At 40.9% G+C, this 23664-nt stretch overlaps 1 protein-coding gene across 1 annotated transcript in view; it reads right to left on the reverse strand.

The window, feature by feature from the left end:
- Window positions 1-5536: 5536 nt before the first annotated feature.
- LOC124596449 (juvenile hormone acid O-methyltransferase-like) overlaps window positions 5537-23664 on the reverse strand; it is a 66141-nt gene continuing 48013 nt past the window's right edge. Inside the window, exon 6 of the mRNA XM_047135583.1 lies at window positions 5537-5763. Coding sequence (XP_046991539.1) covers window positions 5579-5763 — 185 coding nt within the window. The 3' untranslated portion in view covers window positions 5537-5578. The remainder of the gene's footprint in view (window positions 5764-23664) is intronic.

Raw genomic sequence — 23664 nt, forward strand, 5'->3', positions numbered from 1 at the left:
ATCTAACAATACAAATGTAGTCTCACGACACTGTAGCATGTCCACAATCAATTAATGCTTCCCCCTAACAGTCAGATGGTTGTCACAAGTGTAGCCAGCTACTCCATGTTATTAAAATACAATTTTCGTTACTTGCAACAAAATTTCTCCTGGTCAAACATAAATCTAAATGAAAAATGAGTTTACTTCGCTTGTGAAAAAGCTGTACACGACACAAAAAAATTAATAACAGATCCGAAATCAGTACGAAAAAGTTCTCCAAGAACCGTGAAAATTTCACAGAATCAAAAATCATATTGGGTTGTATAATCGAGAGCCTTTGAATGCGGCACAAAATCCAAATCGTTCAGATACTTTTGAACATAGCGCCGTCCTGGACTGTAGAGTCAGCAGTCTGGCAAGGTATAACTGGTATACTTCCAACGTTTTTGGATTTTTCAATTTTTCCAGTTTAATTGTTTTTAATTGCCCAATAGCACAAAAGGGTTAGTTTCACATCTTCTAATTTTTAGTTTTCCACCAACGCCATCTTAAATTTTTGATTCTACCATCAACGTCATTGTGACGTGGGACACAAGCTCATGGATACTTCAACCCAATAAAGACAAGGCAATAATTATCAATGAAACGCACACCCTGGCTTATAATTTCCAACATATTTTATTTAACAATTGCATGGCAACAGCAGACTGCTATTACTCCAGAATAATATACATAATTACCCAAGAAACTGAAACATTACTAAAAAGCCAAAATGTCTACAGGCGTCAAAGCCAACACCAAACAAACCAAATCAATAATTTTAGAATCCTGTTTACATAAATCTTAAGAACTATACAAACAACAAATTCCAGAATGAGATTTTCACTCTGCAGCGGAGTGTGCGCTAATATGAAACTTCCTGGCAGATTAAAACTGTGTGCCCGACCGAGAGTCGAACTCGGGACCTTTGCATTTCGCGGGCAAGTGCTCCACCAACTGAGCTACCAAAGCATGACTCACGCCCGGTACTCACAGCTTTACTTCTGCCAGTACCTCGTCTCCTACCTTCCAAACTTTACAGAAGCTCTCCTGCGAACCTGGTAGAGCACTTGCCCGCGGAAGGCAAAGGTCCCGAGTTCGAGTCTCGGTCGGGCACACAGTTTTAATCTGCCAGGAAGTTTCAAACAATAAATTGTTTACTGACAAACACTCCCACAGAAGCAAGACACCTTTCTAAGATATAACAGCAGTAAGATATTAAAAACACAGTAGAATGAAAGGCATCTTTCAGATTTTACACCGAGCGAGGTGGCGCAGTGGTTCGACACTGGACTCGCATTCGGGAGGACGACGGTTCAATCCCGCGTCCGGCCATCTTGATTTAGGTTCTCCGTGATTTCCCTAAATCACTCCAGGCAAATGCCGAGATGGTTCCTCTGAAAGGGCACAGCCAACTTCCTTCCCCATCCTTCCCTAATCCAATGAGACCGATGACCATGCTGTCTGATCTCCTTCCCCAAAACCAACCAACCAACCAGATTTTACAAAATTTCAGTGACAAGTAGTACCATATCAGGGGTTTGCGGAAACTACAACTCAGATCGAGCCTGAATGAAAGCTGAAAGGCCGGCCGAAGTGGCCGTGCGGTTAAAGGCGCTGCAGTCTGGAACCGCAAGACCGCTACGGTCGCAGGTTCGAATCCTGCCCCGGGCATGGATGTTTGTGATGTCCTTAGGTTAGTTAGGTTTAACTAGTTCTAAGTTCTAGGGGACTAATGACCTCAGCAGTTGAGTCCCATAGTGCTCAGAGCCATTTGAACCACTTTTGAAAGCTGAAAGGAACGGTGAAGAAGGAAAGACGGACGCCTCGGCGTCACCAGGAACAAATAATGTAATACTCAACTTAGATTCACCGAAGAACTGGTGTCTACTGGCAAACACAGCGACCGCGCTATCGGTTACAATTCAAACTGGCCGCCGTCAAGGCGTCGTCCCCCAGTTAAACGATCAGCTACAACAGACGATGCACATCGATGATTATACCACAGAAACGCCAACACAAAACCAAAACAAGCAAACCTCATTCAGACAGGTAACCACTGTTCAATACGTTGTGCACCAGTGGTCAATACGAAACAGACTACAAGGGAGTCCAAACACTATAAGATCCTTTAACTGCAAACAGCACGAAACTCAATAAACATGTATACAGCAAAACTCTAAGAACCTGAATAATTCCCACCGTTTGATTCTTTAGCGCATCTGGTTGTAGGCTGATGTATACGAAAGGCACTTTCACATCGTTTAGCAGCACAGACGAGAACATTGCCCTCTCACACGACACAATACACACACGCCAACCGCACGCAAGTCTCCGTCTGCAACCCCACTGCCCACGTGACAGAAACAGGCAGAGAATGCGCGAAGAGTGACCGTCGACAACCAGACTGCACACCGGAGCGCCAACCAACCAACCAAAACCAGCCCTCTCCCCACTTTTTTTCTTTATTGTGATTTCATTCCCCTGCGCCATATGGGTAGGGGAAGGCTGTCAGCGGCACAATCCGCCGCTTTTCAGCCGAGTGACATGACAATAATACGACAGTAAAATGTTACATATAAGGCGATAAAAAAGGGGGGCATAAGACAGAGTAAGGGGAGATAATGGAGGTAAAAATACATAAAAAAGTACATAAAAAAGTTCAAAGAAGAGCAGAATTTTTTGTACTAACGCGAAATAGGGGAGAGAGCGTCACTGAAATGATACAGGATTTAGGATGGACATCATTAAAACAAAGGCGTCTTCGTTGCGTAGAAATCTTCTCACGAAATTCCAATCACCAACTTTCTCTTCCGAAAGCGAAAATATTTTGTTGACGCCGACCTAGATAGGGAGAAACGAACACCATGATAAAATAAGGGAAATCAGAGCTCGTATGGAGAGATATATATGTTCACTCTTTCCACGCGCTGTACGAGATTGGAATAACAGAGAATTGTGACAGTGGTTCGATGAACCCTCTGCCAGACACTTAAATGTGATTTGCAGAGTATCCATGTAGATGTAGATGTAGATGTAGATATAGTGACTCTCCATGTTCAGGAAGACATTCGGGGTTTGATAAAGATCATTTAAACACAGTAATCCATTTTATAAAAACTTGTTTCTGCAGATTGAAAATATAATCCTGGAAACATTTCCTAGGCTGTTGCTAAGACATGTCTCCGCAGTATCCTTTCTTCCACAAGTGCTACCGAGCGAGGTGGCGCAGTGGTTAGCACACTGGACTCACATTCGGGAGGACGACGGTTCAATCCCGTCTCCGGCCATCCTGATTTAGGTTTTCCGTCATTTCCCTAAATCGTTTCAGGCAAATGCCGCCGGGATGGTTCCTTTGAAAGGGCACGGCCGATTTCCTTCCCAAACCTTCCCTAACCCGAGCTTGCGCTCCGTCTCTAATGACCTTGTTGTCGACGGGACGTTAAACACTAACCACCATCACCACCAGGAGTGCTAGTTCTGAAAGGTTCACAGAAGAGCTTCTGTGAAGTTTGGAAGGTAGGATACGAGGTACTGGCAGAACTGAAGCTGTGAGGACGGATCATCAATCGTGCTTGCGTAGCTCAGTTGGTAGAGCACTTGCCCGCGAAAGGCAAAGGCCCCAAGTTCGATTCTCGGTCCGGCACACATATTTAATCTGCCAGTAAGTTTTAGTAAAGTATTTCTTTCGCCCTCGTACCTTACATTATTTGCGATAATGTAAATGCACGGGTTGGACGTCATTTTCCTTTGTGACACTTCTCCAGCTTATTCTGCTAAGAAATGTAAACACTTTAAGTTTTCTAGTGGCACTTTCTCCACAAAGCTAAATAAATTCATGCCACTACTGCCCACTCTGAAAACATTTAGATATGCATAGATACCAAATATTGGGCAACAAAGAGCTTCGCTGAACATTGCTTTTCTGATCGCCCCTTAACATCAAATACCACACTGTCCGATTACGAGGGCGGGTTGAAAAGTAATGCCTCTGAATTTTCTTCATTTTGTTTTCAATATCGGCTGTTACATGACACTGATATTAGCCGGTAGACTTTTCCGCATCTCTGACGCAAGTTGCAACCCTCTGCCGCTAGAGAGCTTCAAACTATAGTATGCAGCATAGCGATGTGTTACGTAACAGTGTCAGTGCATTGCGAGACACTCAGAAACCTGAAAGCGCGAATTCCAAGAGTTTGTCCACATATCGAACACCCTGTCCTTCAGCACGACAATGCCAGACCACACACGAGCGCTGCGACATCTGCAACAACCTGACGTCTTTGGTTCACCGTCATCGACCATCCTCGATACAATGTCGACTTGGCTTCATCCAATTTTCAGCTGTTACAAAACCTTAACGAACACCTTAGGGGACTTCTATTTGATAGGGATGAAGCGCTGCCACCAGAGGTGAGGGCGTGGCTCCGTCAACTAAGTCAAACATTCTGCAGTGACGATATTAACAAACATGTCCCTCGTTGGAAGAAATGTGTTCTTCGCCAAGGTGCCTACGTTCAGAAATAAATATGTAGGCATGAACATTGAAGATGCATTATCTTCATAAGGTTGGATTATTTAAAAAAGTTGTAAGAGTTTTCACATAGAAAATCGAAGACATTACTTTTCAACACGCCCTATTAGTTCACACTATTTGCGGGGTAAACTTTCTGCTTGTTTCATTGTTGGTTCAAATGGTTCAAATGGCTCTGAGCACTATGGGACCCAACATCTGAGGTCATGAGTCCCGTAGAACTTAGAACTACTTAAACCTAACTAACCTAAGGACAACACACACATCCATGCCCGAGGCAGGATTCGAACCTGCGACCGTAGCAGTCACGCGGTTCCGGACTGAAGTGCCTAGAACCGCACGGCCACCGCGGCCGGCGACATTGTTGGTATTGCAGGGTTCACAAAATTTGCCATGAGAATAAATTATGCAATAGTAACCCCTTTCGTAATAATCTGAGCTGCATCTGTCAGTGAATACCAGTGAAGGTATAAATTACAACTCTTCTTAACAATATATTTCCTTTCGCCACCCTTGTCGACATGAAGAATGACTAAAGGAGCAAACCTTTAGTAGTCTCTCAGTTCGGTTACTTCACTCCGTTCGATTGGTAAGCTTTCTGCTTACACTTCTGTTGGTGTATATACTAAAGAAGCAAACCTTTAGTAGTTCTTCATTTCGACAGAGGTGCGAAACGAATCATTTATGCCCCTGATGTCAAAGTGAGAGAGAATCCAACGAATTAAGGGAGCAAAGGAGCGTAATGTTGACATCCTGGTAATTAAAAACGGAACACTAGCGCAGTTGGAATATCTTTGACAGGAGTATCGTCAAAACTGTACAGATCAGGATACTCTTAGAGTGCCATTTACACCTGAGAGGATTTTCCAAACAGTTTACGGGAAGATAATTACATATAAATGTCTATAGTTTAATTTTCTGTTAACAACAGACTAGCTGGGAATTCTGTTTGTGCTCTGTGTTGTTTGTCATTTCCGTTATTAAATATTGTTTATTGTTCAAGCGGTGGTGCAAAACTCCCAATTACAGTTTTCTGGCCATAGCCACCATTATGTTAAAGTGCATGTAGTATTTCGGCTCTTCACTGCTTCCAACGTCCTTTGATAATCCATTCAGTTTCTCCATACGCTGTAGCCAATCATCTAAGAAATTATCCTTCTGGTCTTCCGGAACTCGGTCCAGGAATGGACATACTGACTTCAGAAAATCTAAAAAAAATAAAAAGGCAAATATTCGATTACGACAAATATTAGATTACGATGAAAAATCACAAAGCATACAAATATTATATTTGAATAATGGTTTAAGATATCGAAAGCAGCATTTTATCAAGACAAAGTTCGCAAAAGAAGGATGTTCTACAGTATGTTCAATGCTTCAGACTTTATCTATCGAGGCACTGTTAATTAGTTGTTTATTCATCCATAGTGCATTTACAGACTGTATCAGACATGTCATATAGTAGAAAAACAAAACAATTTTTAAAAATTGAAGGTATAGCTCTAGGGAGCCTACATAATTAATTTTCTCTTTATTGTTTTGTTTTATTCATTGTGTTTAGTAGTAAACGTCAAGACGTTCAGATAGTAGTTCTACCTGAACATTGATTTTTCATTGTTTCTGTCTATAATTCTCTGTGCTATAAAAGTTCCCGTTTTCGACAACACAGGAGGATTTTTTCCCCCCGTGTACAAAGTCTGTGGATTTATTGATGAGAGGATACAGAACAGAAAAGATCTAATGAACTTATGTCCGGAAATTCATGATTTCTGGGTATTCGATCATACACTCTTATACAGACTGCGGTCTAATGCACGCTGCACCATGCAGCCATAGCTACAGTATGTCTTGAAAATGATTTTCGAGTGCCTCAAGGCATGTATGTACGCGCTGTAGCATGCTCTGTCTCACACGTTCACGTGGGCCAGGCTGCATCCGAACAGTGTCAAAGGCAGCATGAATATCCTCCTTCCTTGTCTGCATATCTGGAATGATTCTGTGTACAGGATACATTTGAGATGGCCCAATAACCAGAAACCACACCGGTTGAGATCCGGCGAACGTGAGGCCATGCAACTGGACACCCTCGTCCGGTCCACCGACCTGGCAAGACACGATTAGGATGCGTCCAGTAGGCTGGAGAACCATCACGTAGCCGCCACGTAACCCTTCGAATCATCAATGGCACTTCTTCCAGTAAGGGAGGCAAAGTCACCCGCAAGAAACGCCGATAGCTCCGGCCCGTTAGGCGACGCTGAAGGAAGACTGGTGCCAAAAGACGATCGCCAATTATCCCAGCCCACACATTCCGGCTGCTCTGATGCTGATAATTCGCTGTCACCACACCATGGGGGTTCTGCATATTATAGCACAGATCCTGATAAGAACGTTGAACATACCACTCCTCGTAGAGGTGGTCTCAACTGTGAATAGGACAGACGACACAAATCCCAGAATCGTGGTTGCCTGGTGAAGAAACCAGTGACGAAACTGCTCCAGATGTGGAAAGTTTGTCTCTAGAGCGCCCTGCACACGTCTGAAGTGATGAGGGTAGTAACAACTGATATAGAGAAAGTTCCTCACGGTCGTCTGGCTTACCCTTTACCGGCGGGCAAACCGAATGGTACTGACACAGCGGTCGCCTTCCTGATGTGTTAATCATATTTTCTTCCAAGTCTGGTGTTCGAACATTTCGGGTAAGTTCTTCGTGGTTTCCTGTTTCCTGGAACGACCCTGTCTCAGACAAATGGCGATACACTGTTGCAAATATTGAATGCTGTGGCTACTGACGGTGAGGATAGCTCTCCTGATACAATCTTGCTGCCCCCCCCCCCCCCCTTTTGCCATTTGTCTTTCCGCAAGTGAACACTATGTCGGAACCATTGTGTACAACACTGTATCACACCCACTTCAACATGAATCACATAGAGAAGTGAATCGGACACAACGTTACCAATTGCTATGGCAGAAGAGGGCTCTAGGGCCTGATATCTCAAGAACTGTACCACCCTCTAGGAGAAAACCATGCATACTGTAAGTGTGGCTGCATGGTATTGCAGCGCGTATTAGACCGCAGTCTCTGTATCAAAGTATGATTGAATAAATGGTCTCTAGCGTGGAAAACATGCACATTCGGACGTATGTTCATTAGACTTTTTTTTATTTTTTCAGTGTACTCTCAGTACATGGTGAAAAAAAAAGACCCTGTAGAGACTGAACAATCGAGTTGTAAGACCGTCAGTTACATGAGAACGCGGACTGCAGACATGTGGCATGGCTGGTGCGTTGGTTTTCGTGCGTTATCTCACGGATAAATTATTTATGTTAATACGTGAGCGCATTGATGGGAACTGCAGAAAGAGAGCGAGTAATATAATGTGAACTGTGTGTCGCACTTTTATTCTTGAATAAACTGAGACAGTTTTTGGGCACAAATCGGTAGGTCACTGGTGGAACAATGTGTGTGCATGGTACCTCGTTTGAGCGTTTCGAAGACTGTACTTTTATGTGAGTAAATCTAAAACTGCGTCGTGTAAGTCACTAAATTGAAATTGTATCACAAGTTCAACTGAACAGAAGAATATACGAATATATGACCGAATGTTTCAAATTATGCATATCTGGACCTGCAATTCCACGACATCGAGCTCACGCCGACAGCTGCGCCAGTATCGGAGTCCTGTCTCTACCTCAGATGTATAACGGACCTAAAAACATTTTCAGCATATTATCGTCTAATACCAGAACTGCCATACTATCTTGGAATACTGCAACCGTGTCAGCTGCAGTCACAGCGAGAATTTTTGAAAAAGGCTGCTACGTTAATAAGGCTCTTAACTGGATAAATAATGTAGTACGGTATGAGATTTTCAGTCTGCAGCGGAGTGTGCGCTGATATGAAACTTCCTGGCAGATTAAAACTGTGTGCCGGACCGAGACTCGAACTCGGGACCTTTGCCTCTCGCAGGCAAGTGCTCTACCAACCGAGCTACCCAAGCACAACTCACGCCCCCTCCTCACAGCTTTACTTCTGCCAGTACCTCGCCTCCTACCTTCCAAACTTTACAGAAGCTCTCCTACGAACCCTGCAGAACTAGCACTCCTGAAAGAAAGGATATTGCGGAGACATGGCTTAGCCACAGCCTCGGGGATGTTTCCAGAATGAGATTTTCACGCTGCAGCGGAGTGTGCGCTGATATGAAACTTCCTGGCAGATAAAAACTGTGTGCCAGACCGAGACTCGAACTCGGGACCTTTGCCTTTCGCGGGCAAGTGCACTACCAACTGAGCTACCCAAGCAAGACTCACGCCCCGTCCTCACACCTTTACTTCCGCCAGTACCTCGCCTCCTACCTTCCAAAAGGCAAAGGTCCCGAATTCGAGTCTCGGTCCGGCTCACAGTTTTAATCTGCCAGGAAGTTTCAATGTAGTACGGTATCTGGTTTCTCTTTAAAACAGAATTTGCTCCGGTCATAACATTTTGTCAATCTGGTTTCCAGTTAAAACCAAATTTGCTCCAGTCATAATATTTGGTCAATCTACGACAATGTTTTCAAAATTTTAGAAAGCATTTTGTAGATGGAGCATAGCGATCGGTATAAAATGCTAAAGAACCGTAATTACACGGATCTCGCTCCGTCTGCGGTCACCAGCAGCCATAATGGCAGAAAGAGCCTAAAGATGGTTCGAGGAACGAGCCGAAACCTGTTGCTAACAAATGAAAAATCTGGAAACGCGATCAGGACTGTTTTCATTTAATTTTTAAGACAATGTTGTCATTGGAACAGTACGAACAAATAAATGTACTGTTCGCTCCATTGCGCATCCTATAATTTTTTTACTATTTAGTAAATTAATAGCCATACTTGCTCTCATTCATTCAGTGGATTAACCAAGTTGTATATCGTCATGTTCCTGACGTAATACATAAATAACTTCATGAAATGAACATATCTAGAAATCCATTACACTGTGTGCTGACACACCTATTATAAGTGTGCTTTGTTCTGACCGGTCGAGAACTGTAGCCCTCGCAGTATTCAAATCTGACAGCTGGTGTACATGTGTTTGAGGTTAGTTAGTTTACAACATTATGTTAAATTTAAGAGTTGTGCATATTAGTGTATTTCACGTTAATGAGTACATTTCTGGGTGCACGCATACATATTAATCAACAACATTTTCATGGTATACTTGTGGGAACTAAATGTCAGAGAATGACTCAATATTTCATATTGCCCAATGTTATTGGCTGTCTGTAGGTAAGATTGAAAGTTGTGTAATATTTTATACGGCACAGTGACGGATCTACTGAAATTAGATTTTACGTAAAATGTCTCATGCTAATGGCGCTGGCTAATATTGAATGCCTGTCAGAGCAGTCTGTTACGGTGTTTATTTTGTGCATTTTGATGTGTTGTGAAACGGAAATGGGTTCGAAATAGAGGAACGGACATTTATTATTGAAAATATTTAGTGGTTTCCAGTCTCACAAACTACTTAATTGTTGCATTGCACAATTACACAGTAAAATATTATTGATGGAGAAACTCTGTTTAGGAACATATTTTTTATTATATTTGATGTATTCCCCGTAATTTACCAAGACATGCTACAACAAGAATGGAACGCATAACATCTAGCATATATACCAAGACTACATACCTTGGGCCAGGAAGTCTATACATGCCAACTCAATGCTGACACACATAACACATGTTTCGAGCACGAACATTCAACACTTCCTGTTGAACAAATGTTTTATGTGCACACAATCATCATGAACACTACATCGTTTCGGAGCACTACGCATTGTACTCTATGTTGTTAAACCATACAGTTTTTCAAATACCTGGAATTTGTCTTTACTGAGAGCCTTGGTCAATAAATCAGACCTGCTTCCTCCGTACACAAACAGTTTATAGCCGTATCCTTCTGTTTTAGGCAATACCTAGTAAAATGGTACCCAATATTAATGTGCTTGAATCGTACACTTGTTATTTGCTTCTGAGCTAGCTTGGCAGTTCCCTTGTTGTCGGAAAACACTTTGGTAGACTCAATAATCGTATGTGGCTCAGTTTCACCTATTAGAGCTCTTAATCATAACACTTCTGATAAGATGAAAGACACTGCCATATAGTCAGCCTCAACAGTAATCAAAACCACTGTTGGTTATTTCTAGCAAGACCAGGATATTAATCCTCCAATCAACTTGAAACAGCTGCCTGTAATAGAATGTCTGTTATGCAGTTCTTTTCCCCAGTCTGCATCAATATAACTTTCCAGGTTCTGGTTCACTGTCTAACAATTACTTAATTGGTAAACAACGGTTCCTTTTAAATATAAGAATTTTCTTTTAACTACAACCCAACGTTTAATTCTAGGGTCTAGGCACTATTTGGCGTGGAAGTTTGAGGTGATTATAAAAGAATTGCCACTGCCTGCAAATAAGGGAATTGCTTTTTCACATTCTACCTTCGTTTTCTACAAACAGCTTTGTGGCAGCTTTGGGAATAGTGCGACGTGTACGGGCTCGCACAAGACAATGTGGAGACCAGTGTGAGCTGAGCAACGGACCAATATAGACGTGTATCCATGTGCATAATTCTATTTGCTGCAAACCAAAGCGTCGAGCTGTGGACCAAAGTGTCGAGCTTAAACTGAGTTCCCCACAACGCGATCTGGATCTTTTATACAGCGCCACCCGTATCGTTACGTCGCGACCACAAAGTACACGGCGCACAGTGGGTGGGAAGACGGTTATCTGTTTTGTCTGTTCACGCGTCCATTGTTTAATCGCCATTACGCGATCGGATCACGTGCTCTATAGTTAAGGAGTGTACAATCCCCATCTCACTCGTATTGTTTCTTACCTTGTGGTGCACTCGTAAATATCATTCGTAGACAAAGAAAATGGTTCAAATGGCTCTGAGCACTATAGGACTTAACATCTGAGGTCAGCAGTCCCCTAGAACTTAGAACTACTTAAACCTAACTAACCTAAGGGCATCACACACATCCATGCCCGAGGCAGGATTGGAACCTGCGACCGTAGCGGTCGCGCTGTTCTAGACTTCTAGACTGAAGTGCCTAGATCCGCTCGGCCACACCGGCCGGAGTAGAAAAAGACTCTAATTCCTTTTCTGTAGCTTTCTTCCAATAAACTGCACTCGGGCTAACCAAGGCTTCTTCAACTGTAAGAGGTTACTGTTGAATATTTGAGCATCCATACACATTTTATATTCTGGATACAATTTAGATTTTATTCTACACGATGAACGCCGCAAATTTACGTCCATTGCTGCTGGAGTTTCCTGGTTCTCATTATCCTTTTCATCTTCACTCAATATATCTGATTCTACCTGAACAGCTCTTTCATGTACTTTAAATCCAAAATTTTCTGGTGCTTTTGAACGCTCTTGGACATCTTATTCAGATTAATATGTGCACATACTTTTTCACTATACGTTTCATTCTCACCAATTATAAAAATAATACCTCTCTGCTAGTTAGTCCCGTTTTTGATTCAGGCTTTACGATTCAGTAACCTTGGAAATCTTCACAATTTCCAATAAATATGATTTTCAAATTTAGAGCCCCATTTTCTTCTAAGTGGTTTGGGAACTTGTACCATGGCCTTTCATTTAAATATTCTTAGATGGTCCAGATCTGGCTTCATACCAGTCCAAATATCATATGTGGTCGTCTTTGGTAAATCTTTAGTAGGCTATTTACTATTCAGATGTCCGGCCCCGGTAGCTGAGTGGTCAGCGTGACTGAATGTCAATCCTAAGGTCCCGGGTTCGATTTCCGGCTGGGTCGGAGATTTTCTCCGCTCAGGGACTGGGTGTTGTGTTGTCCAAATCATCATCATTTCAACCCCATCGACGAGCAGGTCGCCGAAGTAGCGTCAACTCGAAAGACCTGCACCAGGCGAACGGTCTACCCGACGGGAGCCCCTAGCCACTCGACATTTCATTTTTTTACTATTCAGATACTCTGCACTTGATTCTGCTTCTGCCCAATAACATATGAGTAATTCTGGATCCTTTAAACATACTCCTTGCTTTTTATAGAATTTTTCTATTAGCCTGTTTTGCTACTGCGTTATGGTCAGAACTAAAGCAAGCTGCAGTTTGATTTCTGATTCCAAGTTCACTCAGTCGTTGTCTAAAGTGTTTATTGACGCATTCGGTACTATTTTCTTACCTGATAACTTTCATATTCTTACCACTCCTTCTTTGAGCCATGACGCGAAAGTGGCAAATATCTCGCTCACTTTGTCGTTGGTTCCAGGGAAATAAACGTGGGTTTATTTCGAAAAATTACCAATCAAGGTAAGTAAACAACAAGTGCTCTGATAGATTCCTTTTCCATGGGCCCAAACGTCTCTGCGTATCAGCTGTGAAAGCTCAGTACATCTATTTTTACTTGTTTTAAATGATAATCTGGCTTGATTTCATTGTAAAAAAATTTCACAACGCATGTTACAACGATTAAATTCCTTTAACCCTGTTTTCGTGTGTTTTAACAAGGCCGTACTTCTCCTACTATGATTTCCAGTCCTTTATGACATAAAAAACCTTTCGAGGAATGTAAAGGATAACTATTTCAAACTTCAGGAACATCTAATTCATAAATAACTTTTTCTTTAGTATCTGTGGGTCTCACACTGGCCCTTCTGATCAATTATTTCTCCACCATTTAAATAGAAAAATTATCTTGTAGCCCTTATTCACTATTTCACTAACTGAAGGAAAAATCTTTAGCAGCATTCTTAATATAACCTACATTATGAGCTGTAATGCCGTGTGATTCTGCATTAGCATTCAAATTAAAGTTTATCTTTCTTCTCCATTCACATTGTAATGGAGAACCATCCACTGTTAGGCGAACAATGTATGTTCTAGGTGAAACATCGTATAAAACTCATTGGCCTTTGGTTATATTCATAGACACTGCAGAATCAAGGAGCGAACCTGTACTCTTACTCCAAATTTTGCCAAGAATAATATGCAGTGCCTTACCTTTACTGTTCGCTTTCCTTTGTGTTCCCTTTGAAACAAGACTTTTTCTTGCGTACTTGTTTTTCCTTGGTATTTATAACATCGAACAGGTTTCTTCTTTTTGTATTTTCGATACGAAGGCATTCCTATGTCCTGGATAGAATATTTTTATATATTCTTAATATCTTGACTTTTACGCTGTCGCCTGTAATTGGTTTGCCTGAATTCTCTAGGCCCATTATTATGTGGGAGAATTTAGAGGTAGTTCTGCTAGTAACAAGGTACCAATCGATTTATTAGCGATGTCGAATCCAATATTTCTTAAACGATTCAAAGTGGAAGAAGATTTTGTTCACATATTCATCAACATTTTTACATTCGTCTAGACGTGTGGTGATAAGCTCTCTTTGCAAATTCATTTTCCTAGTCAAACATCCTTCTTCAAACGCTCTTCTTAGATTGTCCCATACTTCCTTCGCCGTACTGGCCTTTTCTGTGTGAAGGTAATTAACATGATCCGACTAGAAGAATTAATTTGGATTTTGCCTTACGATCTTTGTTCTGGAAATCTGAATCTGTGAAATTCAAGGTTCCATCAATGACATCCCATAGATTGTCCAAGTGCAGATAAGCTTATACTACAGACTTCGAAGCTGCATAATTATCTCGACCCATGAACTTCTCAATCTGCCTCATTTGGGCAGAAGTTCTTTGCGCAGTTGCAATACAGGTACTGTAAGTTATAGACTTCTCACAAGTAATACTAAGTATACCACAATTTACTGGTCAAAGTTATTCAATTCGGTCTTCGTAGGACCATAACCAATTGAATTTTATATCTGTACAGTAAAATAATATAGGCGGAGAAATACTGTTCACGAAAATAGATTTTATTTATTATATTTACTTTGCTTCTGGCAGTTTGCAAAGGCCAACACACAAAAGCATACAACGCAAAATCTAGCATAGGTGAAAAGGTCCATACACATTAACTCACTGCCAATACAGATAACATATCTTTTGTTCGCCAAATCTCAACATAAATGGAACGAATATAGCAGTCACCATGAGAAAATGGAGCAATTCTATCAGTTGTTGTCGAAATATAGGGACACGTACCTGGGAGCACATAAGCTTCATTTAGTAAAGAAATTAAATTCATTGTGGAAAAATTATAAGAAAGAGCTGAAAAGATTAACAAGTGCATCGAAAAGCGAGGCTGGTGGTGCCGAGCTACTGGAACCACCACTTTGGTGCGTTGGTGGCTTGAGCTTTATGCAAGGGCAAGAAATTTTTTAACGCAATTTAAGTAAAATTATGTGTACTTCTTGTTTTCAAAACTGGATGTAAATAAGTAAATACTAACCATATATAATCAGAATTATAGATGTAATCACGTGAAACAGTATATCTAATGAGCGAGCGTCCATCCTCAGAAATTTCAGATACTCATTTGGCTCGCTTATTGTCAAGTCACTTAGGACGTTTACATGTGTCAATTCTCCTCTCTTATTATATCACTCCTTTATTCGTCTACGCTTTCTCTTTTCTTGCATGAGTGCAAAACCAGCCCAAGAGCCACATAAGAGGTGGCATCAGTATTTGCCATGTTTGCACATTCGGGATTTGACACCGAGATTGTGCCATATCGATTCATTGTCTGGAACCAGCTTTTGATATGTTGCACAATGTTGCTGCCCAATTTTATTGATAGTTTAGGGGCCACTTAACGAGATCAGGAAATCACTTGATTCCACAGTCATTAACACTGTTTGAACTTAGGTCGACCATTCACATTGTGTTTGAAAGTTGTCTTATAATTTGTCAACTTCCAAATATCGTATTTCACGCATCTCTTAAGGTCAAGTCGCACTTCCCATCATGTCATGTCATGTTAAAATATTCCACTTCAAATAATTGCAACCACACTGGCCAACACATAACGTCACATCAAGCCAACGTCAAAGTTTCTCGGGTACAAAGTTTTGAGACAGCTGACTTCATCGTCCGTTGTTGACCATGTGACCTCAGATCATTTCTTCCCAACACTCAGCCTTGCTCTTCGTTCCAGGTTACGTCATAATATTATTTCCTGGGTGAACATTTATGATTGAAACGGGGAATTTTCAGCCGGATGACTCACTTGAAAGCTACAACACGACAGCAGATGTACATATTGGCGATCCTGCCAAGATGAAAGAACGTAAGTTTCCAGAGTTGTCTAACGAATAAAATTTACCTATCGAATGGGTATATTTGTTAATGTTCAGAAATCTTTTCATCTATTTGTTGAAAATTTTGTTCTCTGAAACAGTTTTCATTTTGGCATACATTTTATTACAGAATATCGTTGCTTATGCTGAGAACACAGGACAATTTGCGTTAAAGCATATGATACACGTTATCTTCTCACCGCCTTTAAACACTTAATTGATCAGTAATGAGTGCATACTTGGAGTGGCTCAAAAGAGTTTCTTCACTTCATTCTTGACATAACTCACTGTGAGGGAGAATAGTAAAGAGTACTTTGTCATGCTTATGTGATAATTACTGTGATAAGTAAGGACAATATGGAAAGTAATTTTTTGCTGTTTGTGGTCTAAACACGAATGGCGGTTGCTAATGATTACTTCTTGCACTATTCTGCATACTGAAACAAGAGACTGTCGAAACTGGTGAAAATTTCTCGAATTTAAAGTATAATCAGCATTTTGTTATTTAAGTTTAAATTTGGACTGATATATTTTTTTCAGATAGAAGATTGGCAGATGATAAGCGTCAGAATGTTTACGACTGTTGCTGCGTGAAATAATTTACTTTTCTTGCCAACTTCTTTTTAGTGTTAAACTTATAAACATTTTCTTCTTACCGTGTGTTGAAGTGTTGTACTTTGTCTTAAGAACTGGATCCTGCATTGCTAATTTTCATTCTTAATCATTGTATATTTTGACATGTGACCTGATTTTCTGGATTTGGATGCTTGTTCTTTGGAAGTGTGTTTTCTGTGTAGAATATTGGTGCTGATATACTATTTATTTTGTTCAACTTGGAAAATCGTCTGAGCGGCTCTAGGCGCTACAGTCTGGAACCGCGCGACCGCCACGGTCGCAGGTTCGAATCCTGCCTCAGGTATGGATGTGTGTTATGTTCTTATGTTAGTTAGGTTTAAGTAGTTCTAAGTTCTAGGGGACTTATGACCTCAGAAGTTCAGTCCCATAGTGTTCAGAGCCATTTGAACCATTTTGAAAGTCGTCTGCTCATAAAGAGAAGCAAATCCGGAAGTTCCGTGATGTGTTTCAGCAGTTGATTCTATGATAGCATAGACAGTGCTACAAATGGTTGATTCAGTTTTTAGTGACTGTGGCGTCGATTTCGAGGGCAACCCCCCCCCCCCTCTCCCGGTATAGGCATGCGTATTCAAATAAAGAGATACGTAATCAGGCAGAATACGGCGCTGCGGTCGGCAGTGGCCATATAAGACAGCAAGTATCTGGCGCAGTTGTTAGATCGCTTGCTGATGCTACAGTGGCACATTATCAAGAATTAAGTGAGTTTGAACGTGGCGTTATAGTAGGCGCACGAGCGATGGGACACAACATCTCCGAGATAGCGATGAAATAGGGATTTTCCCGTACGACCATTTGACGAGCATACCGTGAATATCAGGAATCCGGTAGAACATCAAATCTCCAACATCGCTGCAGGCAGAAGAAAAACCTGCAAGAACGGACCAACAACGGCTGAAGAGAATCGTTCAGATTGACGGAAGTGCAACCCTTTCGCAAATTGCTGCAGATTTCAACGATGGGCTATCAACAAGTGTCAGCGTGCGAACCATTCAACGAAACATCACAGATATGGGCTTTCAGAGCAAAAGGCCCACTCTTGCATCCTTGATGACTGCACAACACAAAGCTTTACGCGTGCCTGGTCCCATCAGCATCGACATTGGGGTGTTGATGAATGGAAACGTGTTGCCTGGTCAGACGAGTCTCGTTTCAAATTGTATCGAGCGAATGTGCGTGTACGGGCGTGGATACAACCTCATGAATGCATGGACCCAGCATGTCAGCAGGGGACTCTTCAAGCTGGTGGAGGCTCTGTAATGATGTGGGTCGTGTGAAGTTGGAGTCATATGGGACGCCTGATACGTCTAGATACGACTGTGACAGGTGACACGTACGTAAGCATCCAGTCTGATCACCTGCATCATTCATGTCCATTGTGCACTTCCACGGACTTGGGCAATGCTGTGGTGTCCGTTCCCTCCAGCACTACTTCCCATATTAGTCGAATCCATGCCACGTCGTGTTACGGCATGCTCGCGGGGTCCCTACACGATATTCGGCAGGTGTAATAGTTTCATTGGCTCTTCAGTGTAGAAGACTGATGGAAGAGGAATTTTCAAATAATTTAAAGCATACTAAATTCATTGGTTACTTTAAATTAATCTCATTTAATTAAATTTATCTCATTTAATTTTTTAGTTGGAGGCATCTAGAACTTAACAAGCTTTGCACAGGATTTAGGGTCTGGTGTGATGTTAAGGATACTGAAGGATCTTGTAGAGTGTTTGAGTTATTGTGTACAATCAGGCAGTGCTTCATATAAACACCTTTCAGAATGTTGTTAGTTATCTCAAATTTACAAGCATTTTCCTTAACCTATTTTCAGCTCTTCATAGTTTCCCGAACGAAACTATGTCTCGAAACCTGGGAGAAAATCCAACGAGAGTCTGATCGTATGTGAGGTACACCAGTGGCAAGACGCAATCCATACATTTATTGCGCGATAACAATGCTGACGTCACTGACGACAGTGCCACTAAAGTAGAGTTACTAAACACAGTTTTCCGAAACTAGCATACCAACGGAGACAACGTAAATATTCCAAAATTGTAGTCTCGAACAACTGCCAACATGAGTAACTTACAAGCAGATATCATCGGTTTAGCGAAGCACCTAAAACACTTAAGAAAGGCAAATGTTCCGCCTCAGATTGTGTACCAATCAGATTCCATTCAGAGTACGTTGACACAATGGCTCAGTACTTAGCAATCATATACAGTCGCGCTCTCGTGGAAAGTTCCGTCCCCAAAGACTGGAAAGTTGCACATGTCATACCAATACCCAACAAAGGAAATAGGAGTAATCTGCTAAATTACAGACTAATATCCCTAAGGCAACTTGCAGAAGAATTCTGGAACGTTATGAATCACGTTGAAAACAACGATTTATTGACAAACAGTCAACATAGATTAAGAAATATCGTTCTTGTGAAACACAATTAGTTCTTTATCCTCAAGAAGCAATGACTGCTGTCGACATGAGACGTCATATTGATTCCATATTTTTGGATATCCAAAAGGCTTTTGACACCGTTCCCCACAAGTGACTTCTAATTAAATTGCATCCCTATGGAATATCGTCTCAGTTGTGTGACTGGATTCGTAATATCGTGTCGGGCAGGTCACTGTTCGTAATAACTGACGGAATGTCATCGAGTAAAACAGAAGCAACGTTCGGCGTACCCCAAGGAAATGTATTAGGCCCTCTGTTGTTCCTAATATGCATAAACGATTTAGGAGATATCAGAGCAGCCATCTCAGATTTTTTGCAGATAATGCTGTCATTAACAGTCACATAAAGTCATCAGATGATCATATCGAATTGCAGAATGATTTAGACAAGCTAACTGTATTGTGAAAAAAGTGGCAGTTGAATCTAAATCATCCATATGATCACTAAAAAGAATCCGCTGAATTTCAGTTCCAGGATAAATCACAAAATTCAACAGGTTGTAAACCAGCTAAATACGAGGGCTATCCACAAAGTACATTACGTTTTGGAATTAAAAATAAATAAAGTATTGGAATTTTTTTTAATTATACTGTATACAGATGAAAGCCACACTTAAATACTACTTTTCTGCATAGTTACCATTTAAATTAAGGCACTTATCGTAGCGATGGACGAGCTTGGAAATTCCTTCGTCGTAAAATTCGGCCGCCTGCGCCTTCAACCACGTGGTTACCTCTTCTTGAAGCTGTGCGTCGTCATCAAAACGCTGGATAGCCAACCACTTCTTCATTGCTGGGAATAAGTGGAAGTCGCTCGGTGCCACGTCGGGACTGTACGGCGGATGAGGAAACAACTCCCACTTAAAAGATTCTAGAACTTCACGAGTGGCATTTGCCTTGTGGGCCCGGGTGTTGTCGTGAATCAGCAAGATCTTTTAGCCCAACTTTCCCCTGCGCTTCTTTTGTGTTGCTCTTCTGAGTTTGTGCAGAGTTTAGCAATACCTTTGAGAGTTTATTGCAGTGCCTCTTTCCAGGAAATCCACAAAATGGTTCAAATGGTTCAAATGGCTCTCAGCACTATGGGACTTAACATCTAGGGTCAGCAGTCCCCTAGAACTTAGAACTACTTAAACCTAACTAACCTAAGGACAGCACACAACACCCAGCCATCACGAGGCAGAGAAAATCCCTAACCCCCCCGGGAATCGAACCCGGGAATCCACAAAAATCACACCTTTTCTGTCCCAAAAGAGATAACCACGTGGTTGAAGGCGCAGGCGGCCGAATTTTACGACGAAGGAATTTCCAAGCTCGACCATCGCTAAGATAAGTGCCTTAATTTAAATGTCAACTATGTAGAAAAGTAGTATTTAAGTGTGGCTTTCATCTGTATATAACAAAAAAAAATTCCAATTCTGTATTTATTTTTAATTCCAAAACATAATGTACTTTGTGGATAGCCCTCGTACTTAGGGATTACAACACAAATAACTTAAATTGGAATGAGTTCACAGATAATGTTCTTGGGATACAAAACCAAAGATTGCGATTCATTCCGCATGAGATAGGATTCATGAAGGACATCTAAAAAGGTCAAAGAAGTACAGTTCGTTTTGTATTATCACGAAATAACGGGGAAAGTGCCAGGGATATGATAAACGAGTTGCGGTGACAATTATTAAAACAAAGGCAATTTTACCTGCGGCAGGACCGTCTCATGAAATTTCAGTCTCCTATTTCTCTTCAGAGTGTGAGAATATTTTGTTGGCGAACACCTACGTAGGGAGAAATGATTACCATAATAAAATAAGAGAAATCAGAGCACGCACAGAAAGATTTAAGTGTTCGTTTTTCCCGCGCGCTGTTTGAGAGTGGAACTGTAGAAAAGTAGCTTCAAGGTGTTTCGATGAATCCTCTGCCAGGCACGTAATTGTGAATTGCAGAGTAATCCTGTAGATGTAGATGTGAATGTTGTAGTACTCATTAGTAAGAGGCCCAGCATTTTAGCTTGACTTGTTGTGTTTCCCAATGCATGTGTTGTTTTGTGGGTAACTAATTACTATATACTGTGCTTTGAAAATATTAATTTTGATAGTGATGATGTTGTAAAAAAAACAGAATTTCCAGTTTGGGTGCTTCACAGTACTCACTGATAATCTGGAATCACTGAAACAAAGTAAAGACTACAAGATGCAGATAGATGTTTACTGTTACAATCGTTTCGGTAATCATTTCCTTTCATCATTAGTGTAGTGTGTGGCTCAGTAATGACTTCTACTTTTTATGTACTATTGCTTCAGGCTTTACACAATTCACATTTTATAGGCAAGTTGCTGTAAAGGTAACAATGTAACCTTGTATTACGTAAATTAATCTTCATTTTATGAAACGTTACGAAGAGAACAGAAAGGACGAGGGGAATTCGTTTCAACGGACTTGATAAAAAAATAAATACCAGTAATCTAGAACTGAGCAAGAAACTTAGCTGAGAATATAGAAAATAGTGTTGCTACCGTGCAGGGACAGTTACAGAAATGTGAATCTGTTAATGGAGAGGTTACCATGAAATTCAATGTATTTAGCTTTCAGTAGAGGTGGGATTTCCACACAAAATTTGATGTAAGAATTTCTAATGTTGAGCCTAAACTTTCCATTGTTGCACAGAATTGGTTAACCTCTGGCGGATGTTAATGAACAAATAAGCAGTTGCAAAATAATTTTCAAAGTTTTGGGGAAGAGTTTTAAAAGAATAAGACAGAAGTGGAACCAAATCAAGCAGTAGTTATTCACATTAAAGAACAGATTTCATGTCATGCTACATTAAAACCGGTGTTAGAAGATAATTCTGAAAAGTTAAGGCTTAGTTCAAACAAATAAATGTCAGAGGGTAAGGAAGAAATTACTAAAATGGATAAGAAAGTTCATGAACTAGGTTATTACTGTTATGGTTTTACTCTCCGTGTTGCTGTTTGTGAGTATGAAGAGATGATATCACTGTTGAGGTTTAAGGTAACGAAGATGGAAATTATCAGGAGGAGAAGGGAATTAGGGCAAGATTGTCTATGACTGAAGAAAGATTAAGTGAAGGTACTGCATGTCGCTGTTACAGTAGGGATCACGTACTGCACAGTGACATGGATTCAGATCATGAAGACGAACCAGATCCTTTGTGCCATTACGGAGTTGGAGAACCAAGAGTAGTCATAGAGAGCTTGATCAAGAGAATGAGATTTCTGAGGGTGTGTCTGAATTTGCTTACAGTAATTCCTTACATGTCAGGAATACAGCAATTGTCATTCATCCTCATGTTTGTTGGAGCAATTTGATTTTATACTTCTGCCTAATCTCCCTGCTGGCCGCAAGACTGAATTTGTGTACGGTTACTTGGAAAGTGAATATGCTGTGCAGATACATATATTGACTAGAAATTGTGAATCCTATGAGGTGTTAAGGCCTATGTACTTGCCTGCTTATTGGTCTGAGGCAGCACAACACTGACTTAAACACGGTCTTGTAATGATGTAAAATTTTTGCAATTGTGGTTTATACAATCCTGCTTGATTATTTGAACATATGTTATTGAAAAATCAATTCTTACACAGTCCTTATAGTCTTGCTACGTCGATTCGTATCTGTGTAATGAAACTTTTGTCACATTTACATCAAATTATTCTAGCTGCTTGAGTGAAAGATGACTTAGGTTGTCAGAGTTTATTACAGACGTTGGAATATGATAATAGTGATGAGAATGCTACTGGAAGGAGTAATAATCAGTCTGTGTATCTTGATTGAAGTCTACAAGGGATTAGAAATTACGACCGCGAGCAATATATTGACGACGAAATAAATGTGGTAGTGGGAAGTGGTAGCATCGAGAATCATGATGATAGGTAGAGACGGTTGGAATGGTAGACGCTTTATTAACAATAGAGGTAGCAGGGGATATACCAGGGATGGCCACTGGAGTGATAGGAACTAAGGTCTGAGCACTGCAGAGCTGCAGTCAGCTGATCCACGGAATAAAGTGCATGTGGAGAGCCCACCAATACGGGACTGACACTTCCATACGTAGCCGATTTCGATGCTGGAAAAATGACAGAGAATAGCTATGAACAGGTAGACATATTGAATTCTGAAGATGTGGAGTAACTGTTGCTCGATGAGAGATGGGAAATGTGAATACTGTGGTGAATACAATGCTTCAGATAGATGTTAACGGAGTTGTTTTGTCTTTTATTCTTGATAAGCCTATCCAAACTTATGTTGTTGATAGAATCAGATTTATAAAATAAGGCTCTCAAAAAACTGATGAGTTTTGTTACTCAGGCAGCAAAATACCCTATGATGACTGAAGCAGAGACAATATAAAATTCAGAATGGCAATAGCAAGATAAGCGTTTTTCAGAAGGAGGAATTTTTTAACATCGTACAAATTTAAATGCTAGGAAGTCCCTCCTGAAGAACTTCTTATGGAGTGTAGCCCTGTATGGAAATGAAACTTGGACAATGAAGAGTAGAGGCAACAAGAGAATAAGATCATTTGATATCTGGTGCTACAGATGAATGCTGCAGGTTTGATAGGTATAACTAAAGGGGAGCTATTGAACAGAACTGAGGGGAAAAAAAGTTAATGGCGCAACTCGACCAAGAGAGCGGATCAGTTAATATGAGACGTCCTGCACTATTACTGAATGGTTAGTCTGGTAATTACTTATGGGAGAGTAACATTTTCAGAGCCCAAGCATTCAGTAGAGAATGCAGGTTCATGGATTGTGGTAATCACGCCGAAATGAAAAGGCTCGCAC

This window comes from Schistocerca americana, chromosome 2, assembly GCF_021461395.2.
Source record: "Schistocerca americana isolate TAMUIC-IGC-003095 chromosome 2, iqSchAmer2.1, whole genome shotgun sequence".
NCBI lineage: Eukaryota > Metazoa > Arthropoda > Insecta > Orthoptera > Acrididae > Schistocerca > Schistocerca americana.